This window comes from Aotus nancymaae, unplaced genomic scaffold (genome assembly GCF_030222135.1).
Source record: "Aotus nancymaae isolate 86718 unplaced genomic scaffold, 86718_ANA_hifiasm-v0.15.2.pri h1tg000046l, whole genome shotgun sequence".
NCBI classification, from domain to species: domain Eukaryota; kingdom Metazoa; phylum Chordata; class Mammalia; order Primates; family Aotidae; genus Aotus; species Aotus nancymaae.
Genome location: NW_026988460.1, coordinates 29,843,415 through 29,868,510, shown reverse-complemented (window position 1 = coordinate 29,868,510; position 25,096 = coordinate 29,843,415). Strand labels below are relative to the sequence as shown.

At 49.4% G+C, this 25,096-nt stretch overlaps 1 protein-coding gene across 6 annotated transcripts in view; it reads right to left on the bottom strand.

Annotated features, from left to right (window-relative positions):
• SLC41A3 (solute carrier family 41 member 3) overlaps positions 1 to 24,795 on the bottom strand; it is a 71,301-nt gene extending 46,506 nt beyond the window's left edge. The window contains exons 1-2 of one of the 6 annotated variants that reach the window (XM_064362117.1): positions 24,754 to 24,795; positions 16,148 to 16,451 (exon numbers count right to left, since the gene is read on the bottom strand). In XM_064362117.1, the coding sequence (XP_064218187.1) occupies positions 16,148 to 16,420 (273 nt within the window). In that variant the 5' untranslated portion in view covers positions 16,421 to 16,451; positions 24,754 to 24,795. Of the gene's footprint in view, positions 1 to 1,302; positions 1,333 to 4,523; positions 5,290 to 16,147; positions 16,452 to 21,471; positions 21,571 to 24,233; positions 24,239 to 24,753 lie in introns of those variants that run through there. The other 5 variants (XM_064362118.1, XM_064362116.1, XM_064362119.1 and 2 more) reach the window with 5 other exon arrangements.
• Between the last annotated feature and the right edge of the window lie 301 nt (positions 24,796 to 25,096).

Sequence of the window (25,096 nt, the reverse complement as noted above, 5' to 3'; positions counted from 1 at the left end):
CTTCAGGCAGGCCAGGCAGGCCCTGCCTCCCTCTACCACCAGGTCCAGGGGCTTTGTGCAAGCTGCCACTGAGCAGCCTGTGGGGCTCGGGGTGTTTAAAAACAGATAGCATATGTCTCTATCCCATTTAACATAGAAAAATCAATAAATTCAAAGACAGGTCAAAGGGATTGGTGCTTCAAGAAAAATGGAAGAGAAAACATTTATTGGTAGAGGCGAAAACAATTCTTAACTGTTAAATGTATAATTAGATGTTCCCCTAAATCAGTTTTAATGCCCCATCTGATCCTACTGATTTATTTTGCCTGTCTGGCCGCTGCAGAGATCTCTGACGTCTAACACTAGAAGCTTCTCCTGGGTTTAGAATTCTAGACCTGAAAACAAATCCCTGCTTTGTCATCAAGGAGATAGGAGGCCTGAGGTCTAGTCCCTGGACATCCCCTACAAGGCAAGAGCTGTGTAAAGATGTGCAAATCGGCCCAGCCTCTAGGGACTCAGACAGTCATCCACAAGCTGCCCAGCAACAGCCCTGACCAGGCATGAAGGTGAAGAAATCAGGCCAGAGGCCCTTTAAGACTCCTTTCTGCTCTCAGACCAAGGAAAATGAGCACTGTTTATGGTTCCCTTCCTGTTCAGTTTCTCCCTGTACCTCATCTACCGGGCTGTGGAATTCAGAATCCAGTTCTAGCTCTGACGGAGTTCTGAGTTTGCCCTCTTCTAAAGCTTGAAAAGAGAACAATGTCACCAAGCACGGTGTCCTCCCGCGCCCCCCAGCCTCCCAGTGGCATCTGGCCACGGCTCTGTGCAGCTGTCCTCTCAGCCTGCACACTCCTCAACACAGAGCGGGTCTCTATCCTTAGCAGGGGAACCAAGACCATCACATACTCCCCAGTTAGCCTTTGGGCGCTGCTACCCACACTCTCCCAACCTCCTGTGCCGCCTAGGGTGCTCATGGGCACTCTCTCTGCCTATACCCAAGACCCTGCACCCAGCAACCCCAAAGTCACAAAAAAACCCTCCTCTCAGCCTTCCCTCCTGCCTTCCCAGCACCACTACCTTCAAACAAGTGCCGGTCCTCACCCATCACTCTCAGTGCTGCAGCGGCTGGGTCCACCCTGCAGCCTTACAGCTCTCACTCTCTCTCTAAAGGAAGTGGTGGCCCCTGATGGGTAAGCCCCACCTGCTGCTCTACCTTCAGGGTGGCACTGTCCCCCACTGCACAGATAAAGCACCTGCTGACAGGCACAGCTCTGCAACCCTCTCCCCGGCCTCTCAGCCTTCACCCCCCAGTCCTGTGCCCACCTCACTATCCACCCCGTCTCGGCCCCTCTTCCTTCTCCTGACCTTGTAATACTGACCTTCCTTCCTGCTTTCTCTTCAGTTCTCCTTTCTCCCCACACCCTGTCCCTTCCGCAACTTGAGTCCCCTTCCACTGCACACCTGGCACTATCTCCCAGCAGCCACCCTACCTGCTCCATCCTCCCAGGGCTTTCAGCAGGAAGCCTAGGCAGGAGAGAGAGTGGAAGCTGAATCCTAATGCATGGTGGTCCCATCCTCCTTGCTGTGGTTGCTATGACTCAGGCCAGTGAGATCTGAGAATTCCCGTCTGATCACATTGGGTGTCACACAACCGTGACGCGACTGCTCTGGCACAAAGTCTCGGAGACTGGCTGAATTGTGTCCCCTAAAACTCGTATGGTGAAGTCCTCATGCCTAGTACCAAAACACGACTATATTTGGAGAGACAGTCTTTAAAGAGATAAAATTGAAATCTAGCCGTGAGGGTGGGTCCTAGCCCAGTATGAGTGGCATTCTCACTAGAGGAAATTAGGACCTAGACATGTACAGAGGCGAGACCACGTGAAGACACACAGCCATCTGCAAAGCTCAAAAACCAACCCTGTCAACACTTGCATCTCAGACTTCCAGCCTCTGGAATTGTGGAAAAAATCAGTTTCTGTTGTTTAAGCTACCAGTTCTGGTATTTTGTTATGGCTATCCTAGCAAACGAATACAAATGTAAAGCGAAAAAATGCTGGGTGACATTGTTAATCCAGTAATTAACTAATTCTGGCACTGTCCTATATCTGGACTTCTGTACAGAGATAATAAGTGTCCTTTTTTTAAAGTCCCTTTGAGTTAGGTTTCCTGGTAGCTGCAGCCAATAGCAAATACACTGACACCCTGGGCTTGTGCGGGTGCCTCCCAATGTCTCTGGCTCAGAAGTCTCTTGTGAACATCAGATCCGCCCGTCCAACTCTGGCTGAACCCTGAACACCCCACAAGCACCTCAAACCCCAAATCCCCAAACTTCTTGCCACCCTTACTGCTCTGCCAGCCAGGACTCAACGCCTTCTTTTCCCCAATCTGATGTTCATCACAGCTTTTAAATTCTGCCACCGTCCTCTCCAGCAACACTTTAAAGATGCCTTTATCGGTCATCAGGGAGGTTGAAATCATCAGAAATAATGATTCTTACACTTGAGGGGCTCTGAACTCTGCCCACAGCCCCCCCAGCCCTCCCCTGCTCCTCTTCACCCTTGGGGTCATCCTTGACACCACTGCCTGGGGTGAGTTTTGTCGCATAAATATGACCCCATCACTCAGCTACCTGTAACCCTTCACTGCCAACTCCTCTTCTAGGGTGTACCTAACACATAAGTCCTATGAACCCCAAAGACAAGCAAGCATATGTCAAGATCAGCCAACACAAACTCGCGGTGCTAGAGTCAGAGGTGGGGCTAAGACAGCTGAGCACATAGGACTCTGCTGGGGCTCTGCTGAGGATGCCCTGGGTGGGGCTGCAAAGGTCCCTGTACCTTGAGGTGGCCCATGGAACCGCACAAAGGGGTTGTGTGCTGTCCTATGTGTCTATGCTACCCTTCAATAAAACCAGCAAGATACTCATTTTAACATAAAGCAGCCACCTGCTATAGTCAGTGCATAGCACACACTCTAAGCAGAGCAGACAGAGCCCCTCACTCCTGCCCAGCATCCCTGTCCCTATGACAGCAGCCACTCCTGTCCCTCACGCTCTACAAATACACACTATCATTCACCCATATCTTTGCACACAGATCCCTCTGCCTGGAATGTTCACGTCTTTTCAGGGAATCCTGGAAATTGCTACACTACCCTTTAAAGTCCAAATCAAATTGTCCTGCTCCCCTACAGATCTCCTGACCCCTAAGAAGAATGACTGCTCCCTCTTCCTTCACAGGCAAACAACTGCTTGTGGCTTCCACTCCCTGCCCAGCCCTCCAGACTGCCTGACAGTCTCTCTCCCCAGCATCAGCAGGGTGGGGCTCTCAGCACAGCTTGGGGTGAGGCTATTGGAGGAAGAAGTGGGTGTTCAGGTTGCAAGCCCACAGAAGCACAAGTTTTCTAACAGGGTGCTGGCCAGGATGCAAAAGGCCACCCCAGCCCCAAAGGGGGATCAGTGTCCCATGAACTGAGATGAGCAAGCAGAAGCCACCTGGGAGCCATCGTGAGCTCACAGTCGGAGGCCAGGTGGACTGGTGGGTACAGACCACCCCTCTCCAACTTGGAACCAGGGGCACAGACAGATGCTGAGTGGCCATTAGGATTAAGACGCTGCGTACAATTGGGAACATGAAACGCTATCTGAGGTGTCCTTATGGTTTGAAATTTCAAGTTTATATTTACAGATTAAAAAGCAATACTGCATATTATAAACCATGCATGTATATGTTGATATGTACATAGAAAATTGTCTTGATAGGTGCACAGCAGCAGTGATAGAGGCGAGGGACACCCTTCCTTCATCACTTAGGTGTATTTTCCAATTTTTCTAAACTGACTCTATATGAAATGTTTCAGTAGGCAGACAGTACAAACCTCCCACTGATTCCGATACACTACCCGAACCACACTAGGGGAGAAACAGATTGTAATGAGCGAATCTCCCTCAGCACAGGCCACCACCACAGGGAGACCACCACGGCCTGCCCATCTGCACCCTCAGGCTCCAAACCTTGTCCTTTCACCAGGGGCCACACCAGGATGCTGGGGGCTGGGTACACTGAGCTCTGCCCGCAGCAGTCATGCCCCCACCCCACGGGGACCACAGCACACAGACCAAGTCATCTGGTCCTCATGATTCTGTGAGGTGAGGGCTTTCATGATCCCCGTTTTCAGATGGGGAAATGAAGGCAGAACGGTGTAATTAAGAATCCCCTCCACTGGTGAGTGGCAGACTCTGCCCCATGAGCCCACATGCACTGGGAGGAAGGTGGTTGAGCTCCCGGGCTGAGGAAGCACGTGCAGGCTAAGGTTCTGACAAACCTCCATCGTTCTGTGAATCTCCAATGCTGAGGTCTCAGTTTTAGAGGTCCCTCTTGCCAGCCTCACTGACATCCAGGATGCCCAAGCAGCAAGGGCAGGCTCAGGGCTGCTGTCCCATTTCGGAGGTTCCTCATGTCTCCAGCCTGCCCTGTCTGTGGGGCCAGGAGACCTGGTCGGTGTGTCCCTCGCCCCTGACCTCCCAAACACCCAGTACGTACTTGGATGGTGTTCATCACCAGGCCAGCCGTCATCATGCCCAAGCCGGACAGCAGAATGGGCACCACAACCTGGCACATGATGGTGAAGACAGACTCAGGCAAGACCCCATGTGAGGACCTGGTGAGCTCACAGCTGAAGCCTCGCAGCTTCTTGCCCTGAAAGCAAAACTTCAGATTCAGCTGAGTGACCACCATGGCCAGGCAATGCACCACGATCCCAGGAGCACGCAGTCGGAGCCTGGGGTATCTCCAGTCCTCTCCTCCTGGCCCACACCAGGACGTTCTTCCCAAGAAGTCCACACAAACAGAGGCTTCCCAGTCACCAGGTGCCCTGCGCCTGCAGAGTTCCCCGATAGCCCCTTGGCAGAGGGCCAGCAGAGATGAGTGAGGAACAAAGGCCAGTGTGACTCAGGGTCTCATTCCGGAGACTCCGCCGGCCCCTGTTGTCCCTCCCTGAAGGTCAGGTTCTCCTCAGACAGTGGCTGTGTGTCTGCCAGGACCTCCCTCTGCCGGCCTGCCATGAAGGCTCATGGTTCCTCCGCACCGACCTTGACAGCATCCAGCAGCCCAGCAGGCCGGTCCATACTGGCTGGGCTGGACAAAGCTGGAGCCCACGTGGGGCCCGGCCTTGGTGAGTGCCCAGACAGAGGTCTGCTGCCACCTTGCCCTGTACAAGTGCCCTGGGCTGCTCCCCTCCTGGCAGAGGAGGGTCTGGGGAGATCTCAGCACAGAGGGACTACCTCCTCGGGCCAGTTCTACAGATCTCAAGTTTTATTCTTCAAGGTCAAGCAGTCTGTGGGTCCCCAGGCAGGAAGACACACCCTGGGTCACCTCGACTTGTGTCCAGCCAGGGGGTTCATGGCCACAGGAAGCTGTGTTCACAGAAAAAAACGCAGCCCTATTCTCCCTCCACAGCCTGGAAGACTCATAAACATGCTTCCAAAGTGACCTGGCTTTCTTCATGTACAAAGTTCAGACTGGCCCTGCTGACCCTCCTCACACAGAGGAGGAGAAGGGTCTGGGAAGCCACCTCTGACTCCCGGGGTTCTGTTGTTGGGTGCGTCCTCTGCACATTCCACAGGCACCAGGAACGGGGCAGGCAGAAGCCCGAAGCTGACAGTCAGACTCACCTGCTGAACGCAGGGCTGCTGTCAGGTCTAGGCCTCACTTCCACTCCATCCCTAAACCGTGACCCTAGTTGGGCACCTTACCTGCTTCTCCCATCGGACAGCCTATCCCAGGCTCAAGTGCAGACCCCAGCCTGGAGTCCACTGCCCTCCCCAGTGTGGGTCCCACCGGCCTCCCCAAGCCTGTCCCTGCAACCGAACTCCAGACGAATTTCTCCAGCACCTGCTCCTCTCGTGCCCCCAATATTCCTCATACTGCATCTTTGCCTACACTCTTCATTTACTCATTCATTCAACAGATATTTTCAAGATCCTCGTAGGAGCAATGCATAATGGGCCCTAAACTCCCACACAATTCCCACTGAGAGCTAGAGTTTCTGTACACCTCTTCCCACTGTCCCCACAGCTTGTCCAAGAGAACACAGTGGAAGAGACGCTGTGGCAGTCAGTTTCTGGGTGTGGATATTAAGAAACCGACAATTTTTATCTTTTAACTTTTTATCTTTTGGACTGCTCATGCTCCTAGCTACTCTGCTGTGAGGAAGACCACATGGTCACACACAGAGGCCATATGCCAGGGTCCTGCCTATAGCCCAGCCTGGCACGTGAGTGTGCCGTCTTGGGCTGGCGCAACAGCCACAACACAGAGCAGGCGGTTCTTCTCACTGGGCCCTGCCCAACCTGTGGATTCAGCATCAAACAATGGCTTTAAACAAGCTGCTAAGCTTTGGTGTCCTTTCTTATATGGCAGTAGTTAACTCCATTTGGGAACTCTCTTCCTCACCGATGATCTTGCTATTTCAGATGGAGCAACTCCCAAATCTCTCAGCCCAGACCTCTCCTCCAAGCTTTCAGACCACATACCCAGGCCCTCGTAGGGATGAGTGTGTGTCTCACTCCGCCAGTCTCTCAGGACCACCGCTTCCAAGCCTGCCTCTCCCAAGTGGCCCGCCTCAAGGAAAGGTTCTGCCAGCAATGCAAGCCTCACTCTGAACCCCAGCCACTTCAATCCCACATCCACTCTGCCTGTCCCCACACCTCTCCCACAGCTGTCCCCAACTCCCACCCACAGACGCTGCCTTCGCCACGGCCCTTTGTCCCTCTAACCTGTCTCTCTGCAAAACCAGTGTGTGCTCTTCACAGGCACAACCCACAGGTGCACTGTGAGTATGGTGCTTGCTCACACATTCTCCATGGTGGTCAACGCACTGCCTGAGAAAAGGGCGCCTGGACCCCTTGCAGTCTGGAAAGACACATCCACGTGAGCCTCCTTTTTTCTAGTCTATGGTCCTATGCTGCAGCTGCAGAGGGAATTTCTCACGAGCCTCACAGGATGCCCATGCTCCTCCCCTCTGCTGCAGGCCAACACATCACTGAGGCCAAACATCTGCCAGGCCTCTTGGCCAGCTGAGGCATCTCCTCTCAGCCAGAGTCTAACAGCTCTTTCCCAGAATTCTCAACATATTCTCTGAACCTCTCTGAAGACAGCTCCCACTTTTGCATAACAGAAGCGTGAACTGCGGGTGTATCTGCCCTCCCTCCCTGGCATGAGACCTCTCCTGAGAACAGAGCCCTTCTCACCGCTGCAATCTTGGGGATTCTCCATGGCTTCACTCCACGGATCAGTACTTAGGGCCTAGTATTTGCCAGCCTCCGCCCTAAACTCCAGGGTACACTGTGAGTGGAACGGACACAGCTTATCAGATTAAAAAAAAAAAAATGAAATGATGATCTGTGACAACTGCTCTGAAGGAAACCCAGGGCATAATGAGGTCACAGAGGAGACTCGGCCACACGCAAGCACTCAGTCACTGCAAATAACTGAAGGCATGCTCGGTTGTTCCCTTGTGCAGCAGTCTATATTTCTCAGAGCTCTCTCTCCTTCTGTCAATTTCACAACAATTTCACAACAGCCCTGGGATGTTCACAGGAACTACAACATTTTGTTTTGCAAGTGAAAAAAATGAACGGTTTTCTCAAGACCACACAGCAAGTTAGTGTCAAAGGCAAGCCGAGACCTCAGCTTCTGGGCTATCACTTTTGCCTGCCAATCCCATCGCTGTCCGTCATCCACGGTTAGGATCAGTTTGTTCAAACAGGAGATTGAACCAACAGGAGGCAGAGAGAAATGGCCTGATTCTGAGAGAGGCGTTGCAGAAGATTACTGGTTTAAAGGCATGACCTGGTTAAAGAGAGAGTCCTGTAGGCTGGCCTAGTTTCTCTGGCTGCTCAAGGCCTGTTGTGGGATATACATTCCCAAGGCACATAGCTGAGCAGCTCCCTGACAGGTGATCACTTCCTTCAGGTGTCGGCACCTCTCGCAGTGTCATCATAGTTTTGGACATGGTCAGACACCATCACACAATGTATAATCATACATAGCAAATCTGGAAACATCCTCTTCAGTGCAGGAGATGCAGAAATTAACAATCATTTGCCTACTCTCATATAGAAAGAGGTGTCTGATCGAGTAAGTTACAAATTATTACAAAAATGCTTCTCAAATCTGTTTAAAAATTGAGTGAGAAATAAAGATACATACACACATGCATGTGCAGTGAAATGTTATCTTTATTTTATAATTTTCTATTCTGACAAGTGTGATTATTTGCTTTTATAAATCACAAAATAAATTGTCATCAAAAGCAAATAATGTAATTATATCAGAAAAATGACTCTCCTGTGAAAACTTGACAACAAAACATGTCAACACAGCTCATTGGGTTATTATCCAGAAAATCAAGAGTGTGGTTTTAAAAATAGCTCAGTAGCACAGCAGAAAAATCTCAAGGAGCTTGAACTAGATTCCAGCTGCACAGAGCAGCAGGTGGAATCTAGGTCTGGCATCTGGTGGTTTCTGTGTGACCTTCTCTGGGCCTCCAGGCCACCCCACAGCCCACAGCATGAGAAACTGGCACAAGATCAGTGGTACTCACCCATCAGGTGCACCAGGACCACCCTGGGAGGCTTCCGCAACAGGCAGCCCAGGCCCCACAAAGACCACAGGATCAGAACGCTGAAGACCACTGATCTCTGCCTACCACCTCATTCTTACTGGGGTGTGTTTTTAGGGGAGGGTCTGCAGAGAGTGGGCAGGGGGCTCTGGAGTACATTTCTGATGCTGAAATGGGAACTGCTCATGTTCCCAGGAGCAGTTCCAACACAGCATCCAATTCATTTCTCAGGGTCACCTTGACCCTAGGCAGGTTCTGAGCCAGAAGGTCATTCTTATAGGTCTGAATTCTTCCCCCATCTTGTTCAGGTCTCACAGATCAGGCCAATTAAATTTTAAATAACTGTTAAGGTTCAGCCAGGTGAGGTGGCTCATGCCTGTAATCCCAGCGCTTTGGGAGGCCGAGGCAGGCAGATCACTTGAGGTCGGGAGCTCGAGAATAGCCTGACCAACATGGAGAAACCTTGTCTCTACTAAAAATACAAAATTAACTGGGTGTGGTGGCACACGCCTGTAACCCCAGCTTTTTGGGAGGCTAAGGCAGGGGAATTGCTTGAACCTGGGAGGTGGAGGTTGTGGTAAGCTGAGGTTGTGCCATTGCGCTCCAGTCTAGGCAACAAGAGTGAAATCTTTAAAAAAAAAAAATGTTAAGGTTCTTCTTTATTTTCTGCTTCTGATCTCGACTGGCAGAACCCACCCACATGTGAAGATTAAAGACTTGTCTGCCCCCTGCCAGGCTGGCCTGCTCCTGCAGTGTCTCCAAGCAGCCTCTCTTGCCACCCCTGCAACAACCCCTCCTGGGGAAGGGGGATCTTCCTGGCCTCCCTCCACAGGGCCGCTCCCACCACTTGCTGGGACACACAGCCCTCATTGTTATCAACACTGACCCCCACACCTGCTGTGTGAGTGGCATGAGGGCAGGGCCATCTGCCTGGCACAGGCACACAGTATATGCTGCCTGAATGAGTGAGTGAGCGAGTGAATGAGTGAGTAAATGAATGAATGAACGAACAAACTGCTGTGGCCCTCACCTATCCAGGGCTGGGTGTCAAGGGTCCACCATACCCATAACCCAAGGGTGAGACCCTCTCCCTCACTGACGAGGTGAAAAGGAGGTGACTATAACCACTGCCTCATGAACAGATGGGCCCACTGTGACTGAGGACACCTGGCCAGCTCTCCCTACCTGCTCTTTGCTTGCGAATAAGCCCACACAGCCAGCTGGGATGCAACTGCCAATTGCTGGCTTGAACCTCAACACAGAGGGTGTTGCCGTGTAATAAGGGAGGATCTGTCATCTCCTCCCACCCTAAAGGGTTGTTTTCACCCCCATGACAAGAACTACCATTAACTGACTTCAGGCTGGTGTGAGTCTGGTGGGTGCTCTCTGGCACTCCTGCCACCTGGTCTAACTTATCAATTGGCTTGACCAGATGAGATCCCAGAGACCCTCCCCCACTCCCCACTAAAACAGTTACTACCACTAATGCAAATTACAACAGGACCTTCAAGGAGGGAAACTTATGCGAGACTTGAACAGGGTGTGCCAATCCCCCTGCTTCTCCTTTTCACAGGCCAATTTGGCTCGTTCCTAAGCCTGGAGAGAATGAAAGGGTGCCTCATGGTAGATTACCACCACCTTAATGCCATGACCCCGTCCATGCAGACCCCACATCCAACACCGAATATTACTGAAATCACTGGCTGCATCCAAATCAACTGGTACTTTGCTGCTATAGACTTGGCTAATACGTTCTGTTCAGTGCCTATTTCACCAGGCTCTCAGGCATAGTTGGCCTTCGCCTCTAAAGGGACTACTAGATACCTTTTGGCTCCCCACAGGGACCTCCACAAGTCTGCCATCACACACAGTCATGCAGCCAAGGTTTCCCCTGCATCCATCTTTCTCAGGAGCACAGTTACATTACACTGACGAAGGCCTCCTTCACAGAGGCTCCTCTGATACACTCATTAAGGGCATATAAGTAACCTACAAAGGCGCTCACAATGAGAGAGGAGGCCATCACCCTACATGTGGTGCGAGGCCTGGCACCTTAGTTAAACTCCTGAAAATTATTTGGTAAACTGAGAGCCATTCCATCTCCAACTCTGCAACAAGGCTATTAACCCTCTCAGCACCCACAACATTAACACAAGTCTCCAACATCTTTTAGTTCTTTTGGGGTTCTGGAAGCAACATATTTCTCATCTGCAAAATTTACCTGTGCCCATTTATGCTGTCATCTGCAAAGCAACCCAACTCAAATGGGCTTCTCCAACAAAAGGTTCTAGAATTTGTCCAAGTTAAAATCAGCAGTCACTCTTATTGGTGCCCCCAGAAACGCCTTCATGGAAGAGGGGGCATTAGCAACCTTCCCTCAAGCCCTGGAGTCTAGAGGCTGATAGCCATAAGTTGTCTAGGGGCTGTGGATCCAGGGAAATGCTCTCCTCCACCCTGCACTGTGCACCATCAGAGGAGCAGCTGCTGGCCACATGCTGGGCTCTCCTGGAAGCACAGGCTCTCACAGACGCTGTGCCTGTGACCCTCCACACCCGCTGCCCATTATGCCTTCAGAAGCGGCACTCCTAACCTCAGTACAGCTACTGAGGTCTCCTTAAAAATAGAATAGAGCCAGCCGGGCGCGGTGGCTCACGCCTGTAATCCCAGCACTTTGGGAGGCCGAGGCGGGTGGATCATGAGGTCAAGAGATAGAGACCATCCTGGTCAACATGGTGAAACCCCGTCTCTACTAAAAATACAAAAATTAGCCTGGCATGGTGGCGCATGCCTGGAATCCCAGCTACTCAAGAGGCTGAGGCAGGAGAATTGCCTGAACCCAGGAGGCGGAGGTTGCAGTGAGCCGTGATCGCACCATTGCACTCCAGCCTGGGTAACAAGAGCAAAACTCCGTCTCGAAAAAATAAAATAAAAAAATAAAAAAATAGAATAGAGCCAAATCTGGGCCCTCTGGCATATCCCACCTGCAGGAGGGGTGGTCTCCCTTGTCCTCAGTCCTTTGCCAGATGCCATGGTGCCAGAGGAGTCACCCCTCCCTGGGGCCATTGGCTACCCAAGGCCCCTTGAGATGGGCTGGCCGTTCATGGTAGCAGGTGCGGGGGGTGCTGTAGGCTTCATGGAGGGTGCTGCCATGTAATATGCAAGGGAGCTCAGGGGAAGGGTGCTGCTTTCCATTTTAACCAGAAAGTCCCTTATAAGGAGCAAACCTCCAAGGGTCAGCACAGTGGGCAAGCATCAGGATATCAACGGCATCGGCACCCTGGCCTGCTGGCGGCTCCCTCTGCACCTGTGCACAGGCTCTTGGCCCAGGGCCTCGAAGCTGCCCCACTCGGGTGTAAAGAGCTCTGGGAATCTGCTGCCTCACTAACATACAAAACATAAAACAGGGTTACAAATGCCTACACATATACTACAGCCACAACACAAGGCCTCAGCCAATCGCTCCTGATCCTCTAAGGTTCAGGCACAGCCGACGGTGGCCAAGGCCCTCATTTCCTTCTTGAAATACAGAGCACCAGCTCTGCAGGAAGCACCCAGTGACACCCCCACTTCCCGGGTGGGCCACAGGCAGCCAGGGTCAGCAGGAGGCACACAGGCCCCTCAAAGAACTCTGATGAAGTGACAGGTGGCAAAGGGACCGTCACTGGCTGTCACCACTGTCACAGACACTAATTAAGCCAGATCTGAGCCCCGCAGGGACACACGTACCTGTACCCAGGCCATGAAATCCCTCTGTTGCCCTTCCTAGCCACAAAGCAGATACTTTCCAAGGGCACCACGTGGCCCTCTCCCTCTTGGCCAAGGGCCTACCCTGCTCCCTGGAGAGGCTGTTCTATTCCCTGAAAGTCTCAGTCACCACCAAGGCTGAAGTTGGCATCGAGGCATCAAGGGGTCAAAGGTAGGGTAAGGCCTAAAACTACAAAGTACTGCCTCAACACCTGCAGAGAGTAAGATGCTGTGAGCAGTACATTCCCCTCCTGACTCTGCTCCTGTGGACGAGGTTCCCAGACCAACAGTGTCCTTATTTCAGGGCAGGCACTGCCCCTCCACATCCCCAAGAAGCAGACTTCAGTTTCCGCCACCCTGTGGAATTACGTAAATAGTCAGGAATCGGGGTGGGGTGAGTTCCCCACTCTCTTGTTAGGACAAATTTTGCCCCCCACATCCCCTGCTGGCTCACTCTGCTCTCGAGAGGCCCTGTGTGGTGTGGCATGTGGTGTCCTCCTGCCTGGGTGGTGGGTATGAGGACTGAAAAATTGCCATGGTCCCCACCTGTCCAGGGCCAGGTGTTGCGTGTCCACCATTCCCATAACCCTAGGGCATGAGTGAAGAGGAGGCAGCAGAGTGAAGAGGAGGCAGTCAAAATAGGCTGCCCTCACCTCCTCCTGCACCCCCAGTCTTCTCTCTTTGCCCACACAAACATCTCTCCAGCCAGCCCTCTTGTCCTCCTGGCCTTTCTAGGCTGCTCCGTGTCCTTGTAAGGCTGTAACCTGCCTGGAGACCCCCGTTCTTCCCGGCACATGCACACAACATTCATCCTAGCCCACCGCATGGAGCCCAGAACCAGATTAGTTTCTGGAGACTGCTGGCATTCCTGCCTGCTCCACACATTCCGGTGAGAAGGCCTGGTGGAATTTCAGAAAGATTCACTTGGGATGAGTTTGGCTTCATCAGATAAACCCTTTAAGGGGAGTAGGCGCTTCCTGAAGTCAGAAAGGGATTTCACTCAAGGGAGGTTTCTCCACTGCTCCCTTTGAAGATGGAAAGGCCACATGGCAGGATACAGGAGTGGCCTTGAGAAGTGAAGTGCAGCCCCTGGCTGACAGTCAGCGAGAAAATGGAACTGCAGTCCTGCAGCCTCAAAGGGGAACACAAGAAGATGAGTTCTGAAGACAGAAATACGCTTGGAAGTGGATGTTTCTCCAGAGCCGCAAGAGAAAACATCCTGGCCAGCACATGGATTTCAGCCGTCGAGACCCTTAGCAGAGACCCCAGCCATACCATGCCTGCACTCTGCCTTACAGAATTATGAGCTATTCAGTATGTGCTGTTTTAAGCTGCTAAATTTGTGGTAATTTGAACACAGCAACAGAAAACTGATACATGAACCACACGTTGCCAAATCTTCTGAGTTTTAAAGAGGAGCTAAATATAAGCACTGAAATGAAAAGCTTCCAGTTTTGAAACGTTTGAACTGAACTAAACAATAACCAGTCAACAAACCAATGCAGACCAGCACAACAGCTGTGGACATCCACTTTGAACCTCTCACATAGGCAATGCAAAGAAAGCAGACTTGTAGCAGAGGGGAGTTTTTCTTCTTCATAGAAACACATCCCTAGCCTCTAATATATGCTACTCTGTGCATGCACACAGGCAGATAGGGACCTATATAAAAAGCAGCTTCTGTTTCTAAGGAGGGCACAGGCTCAGAGCCTTATAGAAAGATGAATGAAACTAAAAAAAAGATGACAGACTGCATTTGAAAAAATGAATGCACAGCAAAAAGCCACCAAAAGCAAAGTCAAAAGACAAATGGAAAAAAAAAATAGGAAACATTTGTAAACCACGTCACAATTAAATGGCCAATTTCCTTAATATATACAAAGCCCCTAGGTATCAAGAAGAAAACAGACAACCACTCCATAGAAATATGAGAAAAGAATATAAATAGAAATGTCAAGATCCTCAACCTCTCTCACTCATAAGCAGCAGCACAGACCACACTATAAGGACCACGGCAGGCAGCAGCCCTCGAGGACAGCCCCTGACTCTGCCTCCTGGTACTGATGCTCTTAGGCAATCGTTTCCCCTGGAATGTGGCTGAACCTGGTGACCTGATTCACACCAACAGAAGCAAGGTCATGCTGCTTCTATGTCTAGGTTACAGAAGAGAGTGATGTCTGTCTCACCAGCAGACTCTATTTTGACCGCATCCTGATAAAGTGGGCACCATGCTGGAGGCATCCACATGGAGAGGACCTGAGGGGGCCTCTGGGCAACAGCAGTAAGAAGCTGAGGCTGGTAGGCCAGTACCCACCAGGAACATCATGCTGTGAGTAAGCTGGACTGGAGCCACAGCCTCAGGAGAGACCATGAAACAGAAAGCCAGTTAAACTTCACCTGGATTCTTTACCCACAGTAACCACGAGATAATACATGCTATTATATTAAGCATATGTGTATTATTGGGATACATACATGCTTAATATAATGTGTGAGTTTTGGGATAACTTGTTAGGCACCAAGAGAAATTAAATTAAATACAATGAAATGCAATTTCCAGCCAGCAGATTACTAGAGATCAAAAACGTTGAAAAGATCTGTGTTGGTTGAGTGTTGGGAACAAGCATTTCCCTGGGGGCTGGAGGAAGGATGACGTCCTACCATTAGACGGATGATTTGGTGATCTCCATCAAAGCCACAAAGACACATGCTCTTTACTCAGCAATTCTACTTGCAACAAGTTATCCTACTGATTTACTCCAAAATGTAGAAAATGATTTATGTCAAGAATATTCATTGTAGCATTTCTTAGTAATATTTTTAAGTGGTTATGACCTAAAGTATGTCCCTGGAAAAATTCATATCTTGAATTCCTAACACCCAGTACCTCAGAATGAGACTGTAATTGGAGACAGGGCCTTTAAGAGGTAACTAAATTAGGCCGGGTGTGGTGGCTCACACCTGTAATCCCAGCACTTTGGGAGGCTCATGCAGGTGGATCATGAGGTCAGGAGATGGAGACCATCCTGGCTAACACGGTGAAACCCCATCTCTACTAAAAATACAAAAATTAACCAGGCATAGTAGCACATGCCTGTAATCCCAGCTACTTGGGAGGCTGAGGCAGGAGAATCGCTTGAACCTGGGAGGCAGAGGTTGCAGTGAGCCAATATCACGCCACTGCACTCTAGCCTGGGTGACAGAGCAAGACTCTGTCTCAACAACAACAAAAAAGAGGTAATTAAATTAAAATGAGGTCTTTAGGGTGGGCCCTAATCCAATCTGATGGGTTTTAGGAAGAGGGATTAGGACAGAGAGACGCACAGAAGGAAGATCATGTGAAGACACAGGGAGAAGACAGTCATCTGTAAGCCAAACAGAGAGGCCGCAGGAGAAACCAACACTGCAGGCGCCTTGATCTTGGACTTCCAGCCTCTAGAACTATGAGAAAATAAATGTCTGTTGTTGAAGCCCCGTGTGGGACTTCGTTATGGCAGTGCTAGTTGACTGACACAGTTGTTAAACTTCAAAGTACATCAGAAAGGAAATGATTAAGTAAGTTTTGGTCTACATCAATCATATGGGCTAATAAACTGTCTATTGAAAATTAACTTGAGTTAAATTTAGTCCCTATAACCAGAGACTAAAAGAATCTTGCCCAATATACAGGAAAAAAAATAAAAGGCTTTTTGAGAGGCCTTTCCAATATCCTTTAAGCTGGACCTGATGTGAAGCTGCCTACTCTATAGGTGACATTTGACAGTGCCCCCCTCCCCATCCTCATTTAGTTGCCTCTTACCTGGAAATAGTCCAGAAGCATGCCGGCCCAGGACAGCCCCAGGCCTGCAAACATGAAGGGCATGGTCACCTGAAGGCCAATGGACCAGGCAGTCTCCTTGCTAGGCTCAGTCTCCAGTGGCTTGGGGGCCACGCTTTGGCTCTCAGGGGGCCTGAGAGCTCCATCTTCTGAGGCTGCAGGGAGTCCTCCCGTGCTGAGGGGGTGAGGAAGCCCCAGCTCCCCTGGCTTGCCACTGCTGTCCAGCCTCCGCTGCCGGGTCTCTGTCCTATCCATCTGGGTGGGCACAGCTGAGTGCCTGGCAGCCCTACAGTGGGAGACACAAAGCAACAGGGTGTTGTAGGACTGAGTTCCTGAATCCCACGGCGCTAACACCCAAGGCGCCTCAGGCACCTGTCCAGCCCCAGGCCGGCATCATCCCATCCAAACTGCAGCCCTTACTCTGCACCTGCTCCACCAGCATCATTAACCCCAATTTACAATTGTTTGTTGTTTAATATGCACATGTGTGAGCACAAAACATACAGAAGAGCACAAACATATATAAGCTGAAGTCAGCAAAAAAGGGCCTCTGAAAATTCTCTCTTCTATAAAAGCAATTTAAAAAAACAGCAAACACTGTCAAAATCAACTTTTTCAGCACTGTTACTGGTATCAAAGGCTCGAGGCATCCAGGAGTACCTATTCAAGAAAAACGGCTAACTCTCAGCAAGAAAGATCACTTTTTAACATTCAAGATGCTGGTGATGTTCTAACTTGCCTGGTTCCACTACCCTCTCCAGCTCTCAACAGCCCACAACTGCAGTGAGAGCCAGCAGCCTGGAAGGTATGACAAGGCTGGAGCTCTTTCAAATCCCCATGCCCAAAGAATTATTTTTTGACCCATATGGGGATCCCTAAAACCCCACTTAAAGGGCTGTCTGTATTTAACCCCACTTGGAGTTCACCTGGTGCAAAAACCTTTTGCACCTGGGAAAAGTTAGTAGAAAACAATTATAGGCACAGTGGCTACCCACTGGGGTGGACAATAGACTAATGAAAACGCTTCGAAGGAAAAGCTGAGGAAGGGGATGTCAATGGGGTTTTGAAAAGTTCCCACACACTCGGGGAATCTATTAGTTTGATGCAAAAGTAATTGTGGTTTTTGCTATTACTTTTAATGGCAAAAACCACAATTACTTTTGCCCCATTCTAATAGCAGGTCACCAATGGATAGTGCCACACCCGTGGCCAGGAAGACACTCAGGAAATTCCTAGGAAGGCCCCAAGTTTGTACCTCCTAGAGGCTTTGTACAAGCAGCAGGTAAAGACTGGGGAGGCTCTGGCGAGCACCAGACTGGATGTGCCCAGCATGTACACAGGGCCCCTGGGTAAAGACCAGGAGGCACATTCATTTCAGGCACGGAGTTCCAGGCACAGAGTTCAAGGAAATCTATAACTGGTCATCAGGTGGCACTAAGCAGAGAATTCTGTGGCCACACACGACAGAGAATGAAGGAATGTTTACAGGATTGGTTGAGAAAAATCACTACACAAACAACAACAAGCAGCAACAGCAAATCCTGGGGAGGGGGAATCTCATTTCCACACCTGTCATGTTATAAGCTGTTAAAGGTCCACTTTCAACAACAAAAATGAGACATACCAAAAAATAAGAAAGGATGCCCCATTAAAAAAAAAATTAATAGAGATTGTCCCTGAAGGAGGCCAAAACTTTGAACTGGCTGTTTAAAATATGTTCCAAGAACTTAATAAACCATACTGAAAGAACCAAAGGAAAGCTTCAAAATGATGTCTACTCAAATACAGAATATCAATATAGAGATAGAGATAGAAATTATTTTTTAAAATAACCAAATAGAAATTGAGGAGTTTTAAAGTACAACAGCTGGAATGTAAAATTCCCTATAAGAGCTAATGGCCGAACTAAGCAGGGGGAATATAAAGAATCACTGAACTGAAAGATAAATTGAGAGAGATTATTCAGTATGATGAACAGAAATGAAAAAGAACAAAGAAAAAGAAACAGGACCCCCAAGAACTATGGAATAATATCAAGCATAACAATATAAATGTTGAAAAGGGGGAAGGTAGAAAGAATATTTGAAAAATAATGGGCAAAACCTCTCCTGATTGCATAAAACATTAATTTCCACATCCATGGAGCTCCACAAATTCCAAGTAGAATAAATTCCAAGAGAGTACAACAAGACCTGCCAAAGATCTTCGAAGCAGGAAGAGAGCAGCAACTCATCATGTAAAAGGGATCCTTTAGAGCAGGGGTCCCCAACTCCTGTTGGGAACTGAGCCACACAGCAGAAGGTAAGCGACTCCTGGTGAGAATCACTGCCTGAGTTCCCCCTCCAGTCAGATCAGCGGCAGCATCAGATCCTCACAGGATCTCAAACCGTATTGTAAACTGCGCATGCAGGGGATCTAGGTTGTGCGCTCCTCATGAGAATCCAGTGCCTGATGATCTGAGGTGGAATAGTTTCATCCCCAAACCAGCACCTCCCCTCCACCCCAGTCTGTTGAAAAATTGTCTTCCATAAAATCAGTCACTGGTGGCAAAAAGGTTGGGGACCACTGTTCTTTTTTTTTTTTTTTTTTTTTTTTTTAAGAGATAGGGTTTCACCATGTTGGCCAGGCTGGTCTTGAACTCCTGACCTCAGGTGATCCACCCACCTCGGCCTCCCAAAGTGCTAGGATTACAGGCGTGAGCCACCGCGCCCGGCCGGGACCACTGTTCTATTAAGATTAGCAACTCCTTTCTCAGCAGAAATAGAAGCCAGAAGGCAATAGGATGGCATCAAAGTGCTCAAAGAACAAACGCTGGCACCTAAGAACTCTTAACTAGCAAAATCATCTTTTCAAAGTAAAGGAGAAATTAAGAGATTTTCAGACAAACAGACACAGAGCATTCGTCTCCAGTACACCGGCCCTAAAGGAAACACTAAAGGGTCTTTCAGACCGAATTAGGACCGTAGACACTAGCCTGAATCCACACAGAGAAAGAAAGAGCACTGGTGAAGGTTACCACCTAGACAGATTTTCTTTTTTTAAGTATAAGCACATTTTTGTTAGTAACTCTTTTTTCTCTTATCCAATTTAAAGACAACTACGTAAATCATGTTTGAATTAAGTTACTATTGTTCCAAACTAGATTATTATAAACCAAAGTGCTGACTGTAATCCTCAGGGCAATCTCTAAGAAAAAAAATGTAAAAGAAATAACAAGCGAATAAAAGTGATACACTAGGAAAGATCTGCTTACTACAAAACAATACAGTAATGGGGAAATGGGGGAAAAAAGACATAAGACATATAGAAAACAAATAGCAAAATGGCAGACATAAATCCCATCTTATCAATTATTACATTAAATATAAATGGATAGGCTGGAAGTAAAAGGATTTAAATAAATATAATATGCAAACAGTAACCCAAAGATAACTGGAGTGGCTTTACTACTTTAATAATATCAGGCAAAACAGACATAAAGACAAGAATTCTAACTACGGACAAAGAACGATATTTGATAATGATCAAAGGATCAATCCATCAAAAAGCTGTAACAATTACAAACATACATATGCCTAACAACAGAGCCCCAAAATATATAAAGTAAAAGTGGCAGAATCAAAAGAAGAAAAAGACAATAATTGATAGAACAATTAACAATACCAACAAAAGAAAGAGAACTTCAACAACATCATACACCAATTAGATCAAACACATCTATACAGAACACTGTGCAACAATAGCAGAATACTCAATCTTAAGTGCACATGGAACATTTTGTAGGCTTGATCTATCATAGGAAAAATGAATTCAATAATTTAAGACTGAAATCACACAAAATCAAACAACAATCCAACCACCATAAAATAAAATTAGATGTTAGTAACAGAAGGAAATTTGGGAAATTCATAAATATGTGGAAATTAAACAACATACTCTTTTTTTCTTAGATAGGGTCTCAGTCCGGCACCCAGGCTGGCTGGAGTGCGGTGGCATGATCACAGTTCACTGCAGCCTAGATCTCCAGGGTTCATGCAATCCTCCCATCTCAGCCCCCCGAGTAGCTGGGACTACGGGTGTGTGCCACCGCAACCACCTAATTTTTTAAATTTTTGTAGAGATGAGGTATCACTGGGTTGCCCAGGCTGGTCTCGAACTTCTGAGCTCAAGTGACCTGCTCACCTCAGGCTCCCAATGTGCTAGGATTACAGGCATGAGTCACCATATCCAGCCCATACTCTTAAATAACTAATGGGTAAAAGACAAAATCACAAGAGAAATTAGAAATGTCTTTGAGATGAATGAAAATGGAAACACAACATACCAAAAATTATGGCACGTGTTAATGCAGTGCTTAGAGGGAAATTTATACCTATAAATGTCACTTTCTTTAAAAAGAAATGAACAAATTAATAAATCAATCTTCTACCTTAAGATGAAAAAGAAAAGCAAACTAAACCCCAAAAAATAGAAGGCAGGAATGAATATAGATTAGAGTGGTAATAAATGAAATAGAGAATTGAGAAACAAACAAAAAAAGCCAGCACAATCAATAGTTGGGTTCTTGAAGATATTAACAAAATTGACAACCCTTTAGATAAACTGATCAAGAAAAAAAGAGAGAAGACTCAAATACCTAAATTAGGAGTGAAAGAGGAGACGTTATGACCAAAAGTAAACGTAATTATAAGAGAATATATGAGTAATTATAAGCTAAGAAATTGGAAAATCCACCAGTTAGAATGGCTATTATTAAAAAGTCAAGAAATAACAGATGCTGGTGAGGCTGTGGACAAAAGGGAATACTTATACACTGCTTGTGGGAATGTAAATTAGTTTAGCCATTGTGGAAAGCAGTGGGGTGATTTCTCAAATAACTTAAAACAGAAGTACCATTCAACCCAGCAATCCTATTATTGGGTTTTTCCCCAAGTGATATAAATCATTCTACCCTAAAGACACATGTATAGGTATGTTCATCACAGCACCATTCACAATAGCAGAGACCTGAAATCAACCTAAATGCCCATCAACAGAAGACTGAATAAAGAATATGGAGTACATATGCACCACGGAATACTATGCAGCCATGAAAAAATGAGATTATGTCCTCTGCAGCAACATAAATGGAAATGGAGGCCATAATCCTAAGCAACGTAATGCAGAAACAAAAACCAAATACCGCATGTTCCACTTATAAGGGAGAGCTGACCATTGAGTACACATGCATATAAAGAAGGGAACAACAGACTCCAGGGCCTACTTGGGAATGGAGGGTGAGAGGAGAAAGAGGATCAAAGAACTACCTATCTGGCCAGGTGCAGTGGCTCATGCGTGTAATCCCAGCACTTTAGGAGGCCAGAGTAAGCAGATTGCTTGAGCTCAGGAGTTGGAGACCAGCTTAGGCAACATGTGAAACTCCGTCTCTATAAAAAATACAAAAATTAGCCAGCTATGATGGAGTGCACCTGTAGTCCCAGCTACTTGGGAGGTTGAGGCAGGAGGATCCCTTGAGCCCAAGAGGCAGAGGTTGCAGTGAGCCGAGACTGCACCACTGTACTCCAGTCTTGATGGCAGAGCAAGATCCTGTCTCAAGAAAACCCCCAAAAACTACTTACTGGGTACTATGTTTATTACCTGGGTGACAAAATAATCTGTACACCAAACCCCCATGACATCTAATTTATAACAAACCTGCATATGTACCCCTGAACCTAAAATAAATGTTAAAAAATAAAGTGAAAAAAATTAGATAACCTAGATGAAATGTACAAATTCCTTGGAACACACAAATAAGATTGACTCCAGAAGAAATAAAAAATATTAATAGATATACAATTAAAGAGATTGAATTTGTAATCAAAAAACTTCCCACAAAGAAAAGAGTTCACTGGTGGTTACCAAAGCCTATGGGGGGACAGAGGGAAGAAGAGAGGATGGCTAATGGCTAGAAATATAGTTTGATGAAAGAAATAAGAAAGTGTTTGATGGATCAATAGGGTGACTATAGTTTACAATAATCTATTATATATTTCAAAATAGCTAGAAGAGAATTCAAATGTTTCTAGAATAAATGACCAATCTCTAAAATGATGGATGTCTACATTGCACTGATTTGATCTTCACAAGTTATATGAATGTGTTAAATTATCACAGGTACCTCAAAAATATGTACATCTATTATGTGTCAATAAAATTTTTTTAATATAAATGAATGAACCTGGCATGAGGTGCTTCACCTTGCCACCTGGTGGCACTAGAGCAGGGGTAGGGAGAAGGGCCTTGAGGGTTTTCCCCTGCCAGAGGCAACTGGCCAGTGACCACTAGAGGCCATACATCCTCACTCGGCCCCAGTCCGGGTGAGTGACTCACACGCGTGCCTGAGGAGGTTCACCCAAGAGCACACAGCAACTGTGCTTGGTGACAACAAACACCAGAGCAGCAGATGCTGACCTGATGTGTGGTCTATGCTGGGGACACGCATGCAGCTGGACCTAGAGAGCCCCAGCCCTGGGTCCACCCTCACTGTGCCTGCACACGGTGCCAGAGGAGGGCCTGGCCAGGGTGACCCAGGAGCAGGACCCAGCTGCCATCAGCACCACCGTCATTTCCACTTGCTCTGTGTGCCTTGCAGGGTGGGGGACCTCACAGCTGTGGGCGTGGACAAAGGCCCCTCAGCTCCACCTGAACGTTGGAGTGTTTGCAAGGAGAACATGCTCCAACGTCACTGTGTCACTGACAGCTCGAGCCGATGAACAAACAAGTCCTCAAGCACAGGCCGGAGGAAGCTCTTGTGGGAAAATGGGCTGTGGACCAGGAAACCTCTCACTCTGGAGTCCCAGGGAGGAGCCAGGATGGGGGTGGAGGCGTCGCCTCCAGGGTCCCCACAGAGGACACTGGGCAGTGTCTGCACATGGTTTTGGTTGTCCTGACAGGGGATGCTACAGGACAGCCCCCCACAGCAAAGAACTGCCCCACCCCAAATGTCAGTAGTGTGGAGGCCAAGAAACCCTGCTATGGGGCAGTGGTCAGAGACCTTTGTCCTGCTTTGAGAGGGGTGGGGCTGGGCTGGGCAGGGCAGGTCATGGCCCACCTGGGGCCACAGGTCAGAGCCACACTTGGGTCTGTGAGGCTGTCCACCCTCCCAGCTGCCAGCAAGGGGTAAAGAGATGTCCGCCCCCATTGGACTGAGGAAGAAACAGACGCTGTCACTCAGAAGCATCCCTGTGTCACCCTGTGAGGCTGGCCTTGGCCCCGGGCTCTGGGCACCCAGTCAGTACCCCAGTGTGAACGCATCCTGCTCTGGAGCCTGGTGCCAGCCGCTCACACAGACCAGAGCTTGTCCAAAGGCAGGCAGTCAGGCAGGGCCACTGCTGACCACGCACCTGGCGGGCCGAGATTCTGGAACTAATGGTCTCTGCCTGGCAGGGAGGCCGCCAGGGCCTCTGGGCTTCACCCCTCCCCACCTTCACAGAAGACTTCGCCTCAGTGGGAATGTTCTAGAGCTGGAACCCAAGGTCGGAATCCCAGCCCCTCCCCTTTCTAGGTGTGTGACTTTGGAAAAGTTAAACTTTCTGAACCTCTGTTGCCTAATCTGTGAAATGGGGTAAGATTACCTACTGTGTAAGGCTGTGAAGATTGGAGTCATGCATTTTCATCACAGGGCACCTGGCCCATCCTCACCCCCAGTTCAGCCTCCTCAAAGCCCTAAGTGTTCAGATCAGTGGTCAGAACCACCAGGAGAACCTGCTAAAGACAAGTGCAGGGACCCACCCCCAAGGTTTGGGGTTCAGAAAGTCGGGGTAGGGCTGGGGAACCCACGTTTCTAGCACATCTCAGGGAAGGAAGTAGTGCTAGTCCTGGGACCACAGTTTGAAAAACACTGGTATAAAAGGCTTCTAAAAAAGTGGGATTTGATGACTAAAGTCATATGGAAAAAACTGGAAGAAAAAGGAAAACATAAAGAATGGGATTTTAAAGAGACCTATCCAGCTGGCTCTCCTGCATGGAGAGAGTGTGGGACTTTGAGAGAGACTCCCGGCGGGGCACCCCAGGAGGCTTTCCTCACCAGAGGTTTGCACCGAGCCCACCCAGCACAGTGGGCTGAGCCTGTGGCAGAGACTGGCAGGACGTCTGGCTGAGGCAGCAGCGAGGGCTCCCTGGGCACGGGCGCTGTGGGCAGCTGCAGGAGTCACGCTTGTGACATCCACCCAGGAGCCGTGCCCTCAGCAGGCTAGAAGGGAGGAGACCCGGCCGCTGAGTGCACGCCGCGGTGGTGTAGGGAGCGGCCTCAGACACCTGAAGGCAGAACCGACCCGCACCCCGGCAAGCCCCAACGGCCTCCCCCAGGCGTGGCCCCACCCCGCCCCAGGCTGCCCCTCCGACCCCTCGAGTTAACCGCATCTCCCGCACGCCCTCCCCTCCCCGAGTCCCCCGAATCCCGGCCCCCACCTGGCTCTCCCTCCTGCCCGGGCTCACCCACCTCCCACCCAGGACCCGGCGCCCGGTTCACCCACCTCCCACGCACCCCGCCCGGGCGCCCTCTCTCGCGCGCCTCCCCGACCCGCCTTGGCCCCGGCTGACCGCACCTTCCGCCCTAACCACGCCAGGCACAGGGCCGCACTTATCAGGTCCCCTCCCAGGCAGCGGCGGGAAAGAGGCGGGCAGAGGACGCCGGGGCGGGCCTGCGGCTCCGGCAGGAAGCGGGAAGGCCTGGCGTCCTTGGCTCCGCCCCGGCCGGGCAGCGGGACCTCGGGCGGCCTGGCGCTCGGGGACTGTCGCGGACGCCCGGCCCGGGCAGCGCGGAGCCCCGCCGGGGCCCGGGGAGCTGGGAGCCGGGGATAGCGGGGATGGAAGTGTGGGGCGGAGGCTCGCGAGCTCGGGCCCTCCCCGCCGCGCCTACCCGCGCCAGTCCCGCTTCTGTCGCCGGGG